Source organism: Podarcis raffonei, chromosome 8, assembly GCF_027172205.1.
Source record: "Podarcis raffonei isolate rPodRaf1 chromosome 8, rPodRaf1.pri, whole genome shotgun sequence".
Classification (NCBI taxonomy): domain Eukaryota; kingdom Metazoa; phylum Chordata; class Lepidosauria; order Squamata; family Lacertidae; genus Podarcis; species Podarcis raffonei.
The window spans coordinates 15497496-15504170 of NC_070609.1; the positions used below are offsets into that span (position 1 = coordinate 15497496).

The window sequence follows — 6675 nt, forward strand, 5'->3', positions numbered from 1 at the left end:
GGCCTGGTTGCTTTGTGTGATGTGAGATGCATAAAACACAAGGACGTATTTAGGTTAATGGGCTAAAGAGGACCACAACTTTATTGGTTACAGCATGTAAGTGGTATTGGCTTAGGCATTGGATCAAACAAACACAGGGAGTCATCCAAAAGGTTAACATCCAGTTGGAGGAGCTTGTTGATGCAGATACAACTGGAAGCTTCCCCTGATGTCACCAGGGGGTCGTGTCATGGCCCCAGCCACCAGCAGGGCATCGGACAGGATCCACGACCGCTGGATTCCTTTAACGGAAAACCAACAAGGGGAGGGGTAGGTGATGGCCACAACCTGCCCTCCAACACACGACACATATTCCAGTGCCTAACCGCCAATGCCCAAAAAGTTGTGACGATTTGCTACGAGGTAGGCAAAAAACCAAGAGGTTGGTGCCAATTAGCCAAATGGATAAAAATTCCTACCAGACTCCCTGGGCAACCAAGGCAACCAACCAAAGTCCATAGCAGGTCAAAAGCATAAATATGACCTAAAGGGAGGGTGGGCGGGTGATCCAACGACTCCAGGCAGCTGAATGAGGGCATGGTGCTGCCGCGGCCGCTAGAATGCGGCTAAACCCCACCCACCAAGCCAGCCCTATTGGCTGGCTCATGGGCATGGCGCAGCAGCCGGGAATCTGACGCAGGGGGCCAAATATGCCCCCCTGTTGACATGGGAACCAGCTCCCACTCACAACTCCTCTCCTCATAAAGGAGTAGAGGCTATGCCAGATGCCAGTCCCCACCAGGTTTACTCTCTGTGCCCATTCCCTTCCCTTCTGGGTACACATGAGCAGATGGCATTTCATCACCATGATGCAGATGGGTATTGTGGGATTAGATTGGTGTGGAACAGGCTGAGATGCGGGAATGTGTGCTTTAGAATCAACTGTGCTGCCCACTTTGTGTCAAATGGTGTCAACTGGCCCTGGTGATATATTTGAGCAAGAATGATCTGGGGCAGAAGATAGGACTCTCCTTGAATCACCAGGTGCAACAGGGCCTGGAAGTGATACATCATCATCACACACACACACACACACACGAGAGCACACCTGACTGTCAGGCTGTTGCCAGTGACTCCCGGCTGCTTGCCCAGGAATGTACAAAGACAAGGGAATGTTTCTTATCATCCGCTTTTTATTCAGTATTTACAGAGAGAGGCTATAGAACCCAGCCTCTTGGATAATAGCGTTGTTCCGAGTGAATTCCGCCCCCTCATCTTCCTCATTCATCAAGTGCATCATCTCTCCTATGGGTGCTAATATGGGTGCCCTCTGTCCTTGAGCTCTTTGCTCTCCTACTTTCAAGACTCACCGGGTTCTGGGTGGGGGGCGGTCTGGAATGTTTTCTAAAGACACCGTATCCGTCAACTGCCCCCCCGTGCTTCCTCCTCCTCCTCCTCTCCCATTATTTTCTAACTTCTCTGCTCATCTTCCTCTGAGCTGTGACCTCCCTCAAACCCCTGTTGTAAATCTAAACTGTCTTCCTCTTGTCTCCTGCCTCCTTTTATCTGCATGATCTGTGATGCTACAGAGGAGGGTTTGGAAAGGGGTGAAGCACACTGAAAAGAATTTGGCTGGTTGGCATGCACAGTCTACTGGAATGTTGTGGGCTGGCCCCAAAGCACGCACCCCACTTTAGAAATCTATGCAGTCATCCACTTCCCCACATGAATAGGATCCACTCTGTGGCATTCTCACCATGCTGCCCCACAGCCCTCCTAGCATAAAAACACAATAATAGCCTTTCTGGATCAAACCAAAGGTCCATCTTAGTCCAGATTCCAGTCCTTGCAGCAGCCGGCTGGATACATGAAACCAGGACCTGAGCACAAGAGCACTTGCCATTCTGAGTTGTCATTCTGAGGCACCTGGATAAGGATAATTAATAGGCATAATAATATATTAGGATAATTAATAGGCATGGAATGGATAAGAGAAGAGGACGGTTCCTGTTTCACACAGAGCCCTTTATAAAGGTGGGTTTCTGAGCTCCATACCTGACAAAATTACATTAGGCAGTTAAAGAAGGACATCCCGTGTGCCTTGCAATGCCAAACACCCCACCAGAAGTCCTTGCAAGATTGTGGTAAGTCCTACCATCCTCCCCTATTTTAAAACAAGCTTGATTGAATCTCATATATAACTGTGTGAAACAGCAACATTCTACATGTAATAAAAACATTATAATCATATTATACTTAATGTTGCATTACATAAAAAAACTATTTGTTTCATCCATATTCAGATGATATTTATATTTCATAAATTCAGTAAGTGGACTCTACTTATCTTTAATATTTTCTCTTTGTGGTCTGCCTTCTTTCATCGCGGCTACCTTCCAAATGTTTGTTAATTGCTATTCAGCTGTTGGCGATCATCTGTTTTTCCATTTTTGCGCAAAAAGTGTGCAAGTTACTATTCCATTAATTCCTACAGCTTATTTGTGGGTCTGAATACCTTATTAAAATTATCAGGGGGTCCAGTGGCAAAGTGTAATGTGCTATGAATGACATTATCTCTGCTACCTCTCTCCAAAATAATTGAATTATTGGACAGATCCGCAAGCAAATATATTTCATGTCCGCATCTCCAACACTTTCCATCACAAGCTGTTTAAATTTTCCTCAGCCTATGTGGAGACACATACCATTTCAGTTTGCAATGAGCCTTGCTGGTTCCTGAGTACAATTCTTCCCTTTTCTTGTTCAGAAATTGGTCTGCCTGCAATTTTTTTTTGCATTTTAAAACAACATTTTTCTAGACAGCATCCTAAAAAGCAGAGACATCACCTTGCCAACAAAGGTCCGTATAGTGAAAGCTATGGTTTTCCCAGTAGTGATGTATGGAAGTAAGAGCTGGACCATAAAGAAGGCTGATCGCCGAAGAATTGATGCTTTTGAATTATGGTGTTGGAGAAGACTCTTGAGAGTCCCATGGACTGCAAGAAGATCAAACCTCTCCATTTTTAAGGAAATCAGCCCTGAGTGCTCACTGGAAGGACAGATCCTGAAGCTGAGGCTCCAATACTTTGGCCACCTCATGAGAAGAGAAGACTCCCTGGAAAAGACCCTGATGTTGGGAAAGATGGAGGGCACAAGGAGAAGGGGATGACAGAGGACGAGGTGGTTGGACAGTGTTCTCGAAGCTACCAGCATGAGTTTGACCAAACTGCGGGAGGCAGTGGAAGACAGGAGTGCCTGGCATGCTCTGGTCCATGGGGTCACGAAGAGTTGGACACAACTAAACAACAACAATCTACCCAAGTCAGAAAAAACCCATAGCTCAGTGCTAGAGTGCATCCTTAATCTGCAGAAAGTCCCACACACAAGAATTCAAATCTCCAGTAAAAAGGATCAGACAGCAGATGATGGGAAATGTGTTTCTCTTCCAAAAACCCTGGAGAGCCATGGCATCTCAGAAGGGACAACACTGTGATAGGTAGAGTTGGTGCTCATGAGCCTTTCTGAGGCACTCTGGGAGGAGCAACAGATTCATACTTAGCGACCTTCACCTGCAAATGTTTATTCAGTAGAAGCTGATCCATTAAGACGAAGCTCACTTTGCCCTCAGCCACCTTCCAGCCTTCTTACACCCAGTTAGGAGATGTCTATTCCTGTATTTATCTCTGACCCCCACCTTCTGCTAGTTTCCCTTCCGTCCTTCCCACCAATCCCAATGAGCACCAGCAACCACTGGTTTTATTACTTGCTTCAAGAGTAAGTCTTCATTACTGTCCATTCCTTAGTTCTACTAGGAAATGACATGCATCATTCCTGCACCATGTCAATGCTTTTACAGCTTAAAAGGGGGGGGGGCAACACCAGTTGGGCAGCCCTGATTCCATCACCTCGAAAGTATCTTGGCATGTTAGAAACTCCCATGAATTCCCCTTGGGAAGTTGTTACATGCTGATTCTCTGAATATTTGTGCAGATCCTTCAGCCCAGAAAATCTGCTTCATCGACGAGGGACATCTTGCATGAGGCTTGGACTGCGTACATCCTTCACCATGAAGCCTCTCCTGGGACTCCTCTTCTGCTCTCTGCTTCTCACTACAGGTGAGGACTTGGCTAGTGAATTTCCTTTGTATACCTCAGAGAGGAATTGTCCTGGAAGACTTAGCAGTTTGGGATAAATTCAAAGCTGGCAGCCCTCATTTTCTCACATGAGGAAAAAATAAAGTATAACTTCTTCAAGCAGGGGTAGCTTGTCTTGACAAAGGCATGTTTTGAACTGGAAGGACTCAAGGCCATCTAAGGCAAAGGAGATCTTCCTGACTTCCTGCGCCATTCATATTTTGATCAGGAGCAATTGAAGGCCTGTTCCACAGTGGGTAAAGTAAAATTCCAAGGGTATTCTCATTATCCACGCAGGTGGGATTTACTCCTATTCCCCAAATAAATAACACAGACATTTGAACATAATTTCTCTTCCAGGTGCCTCCTTGCAGTGTGAAGTTTGCAGTGCCATTGGGAAAACATGTTCCAGTGATAAAGTGGATTGCCCTGCTGGAGAAGATACCTGTGCCACTTACTCGTATGCACCTTCACGTGAGTGAGAATTATCATAACCCAGGCCAGATGAATGAATAAGCTCCATAGTTTAGCCTGGAAAAGAGGAGAATGAGAGGAAATATGATTGTTGTTGTTGTTGTTTAGTCATTTAGTCGTGTCTGACTCTTTGTGACGCCATGGACCAGAGCACGCCAGGCACTCTTGTCTTCAGGAAATATGGTAGCCATCTTCAACTATCTTAAGGGCTGTCGCATGGAAGAGGGAGAATGCTTGTTTTCTCCTGCTCTGGGGGGTAGGACTCAAACCAATGGCTTCAAGTTACAGGAAAGGAGATCCCGACTAAACATTCAGAAAACTTTCTAACAGTTAGAGCTGTTCAGCAGTGGAGCAGACTCCCACAAGAGGTGGTGGGTTCTCCTTCCTTGGAGGTTTTTAAGCAGAGGTTGGATGGCCATCTGTCATGGATGCTTTGGCTGAGATTCCTGCATTGCAGGGGGTTGGACTAGAGCAGGCTTCCTCAAACTCAGCCCTCCAGATGTTTTTGGCTTACAACTCCCATGATCCCTAGCTAGCAGGACCAGTGGTCAGGGATGATGGGAACTGTCGTCTCAAAACATCTGAATGGCTGAGTTTGAGGAAGCCTGGACTAGATGACCCTTGGGGTCCCTTCCAGCTCTAAAATTATATGATTCTAGTTGTACAAATCATACAAACATATGAAGCTCTCTTTATATGGCACAACCTGGAACTGTCTGCTCTGACTGAAAGCCCCTTCTTGAGGTCTCAGGCAGCTTTCTTACCTAGCCCTACAGCCCGAGACCCTCTAAACAACAAGCCTTCAAAGCATGTGCTCAGCTGCAAAGTTGAGATCCTTCTTTGTGAATATGTCGGGGAGGGAGAGCAGAGCATTCAGTCTGAACATGTGAAGGAGGACTGTGTGCCCTGCCCAAGTCCTCTGATGAGTGCTGGTCTGAAACGGGCTACCATGGGTAAGGTTTCCAAGACATGAACAGGCACCTTGATGGACTAAGTGAGGCAGCCTGCCTAGTGAGGCAGCCTGCTTCAGACAAATGTCAATTCTGCTTTTGGCCAAGGAGTGCACCCAGTTCACATAGTATCATTGAGCCGGAGGAGCAAAAACCACAAATTCCCATTTAATCTTTCAGACATTCAAAATGAACACTTGAACAGGGCTCCTGTGGCTCCTGTGTGTGAGAGAGCACTAATTTGGGTGCCAAAGATTCAGCATTTTTTAAGGTTGCACCATCATTCTTGTTTGCCTTTTACCCTAAAATGCACATTTTTGTATGAATTTTGTACTGTTTTTGAGCTGAAAACTGCTGCAAAAAAACAACAACCCAAAGATCCATAGGTTCTGAGTTCCATATCAGCCCAGAAAGTGACAATCGGGAATGACAACCTCCAGCATACCTAAATAGAAATTGAACGGGTGAATTTTCTTGAGATATAATGGCTGTGAACTGTGACAACCTATCACTCGTCTTTATTTTTCCTTTTGTTTTGTTGTATATCCAGCACCAAACATCAACATCACAACATTCAGGAAATTATGCCTTATGGAGGCAGGATGCAGAAATGCAACCGAAGACATAGGGAAGGTTTTTGAAAATGCGGGACTTCTTATAAAGGTTGAATGTAACAAGGCCTCTGAGGCAGCTCCATTCGTCTTCCTGGCACTCTCTGGGCTCCTGTTGATGAAGATCCTCCTTTAATGAACCACATGCAGTGAATTAGCACTGAAGAAGAGTTTCATTCTTATATCCATGCAACCTTCCCTGGACCTGACCATGTGTCTGTCCAGAGGAAATTGTTGTTTTATATTTCTTCAGTAAAAACAAATAAAAAGAAATCTGGAGGAGAAAAGGCATGCAATGGAATTGGCTTTTGTTGTTGCTATTATTCTACTTGCCCTTCATGCTATGAGGTAAAAAATAGAGGTGAAAATGTTTGTGTAAATTCAAGATTTGACCGATTTTCATGAAACCCTGCTGTTCTTGAAGGAAAATCAGACTATAAAACATGTCACGTAAACTAAAAAAGGGTTGTTCTTCTGATAGATTTTGATCAGCTGAGTCTGGCTTACAACAGAAGCCAGCTGAATTGC

General features: G+C 45.2%; 1 protein-coding gene across 1 annotated transcript; it reads left to right on the forward strand.

Annotated features, from left to right (window-relative positions):
• Window positions 1–2001: 2001 nt before the first annotated feature.
• LOC128418407 (phospholipase A2 inhibitor gamma subunit B-like) lies at window positions 2002–6436 on the forward strand. The gene is made up of 4 exons (XM_053398049.1): window positions 2002–2123; window positions 3970–4094; window positions 4473–4586; window positions 6087–6436. The coding sequence occupies exons 2-4, from the start codon at window positions 4016–4018 to the stop codon at window positions 6281–6283; spliced, it is 390 nt and encodes a 129-aa protein (XP_053254024.1). The 5' UTR covers window positions 2002–2123; window positions 3970–4015; the 3' UTR covers window positions 6284–6436.
• The last annotated feature ends 239 nt before the right edge of the window (window positions 6437–6675 follow it).

Excerpts from the sequence above, each read along its gene's own strand:
- LOC128418407 (XM_053398049.1), top strand. The coding sequence starts at position 4,016 with ATGAGGCTTGGACTGCGTACATCCTTCACCATGAAGCCTCTCCTGGGA. Across the intron at positions 4,095-4,472 it reads CTCTCTGCTTCTCACTACAG|GTGCCTCCTTGCAGTGTGAA; the intron begins GTGAGGACTTGG and ends TTTCTCTTCCAG. Across the intron at positions 4,587-6,086 it reads TTACTCGTATGCACCTTCAC|CACCAAACATCAACATCACA; the intron begins GTGAGTGAGAAT and ends TTGTATATCCAG.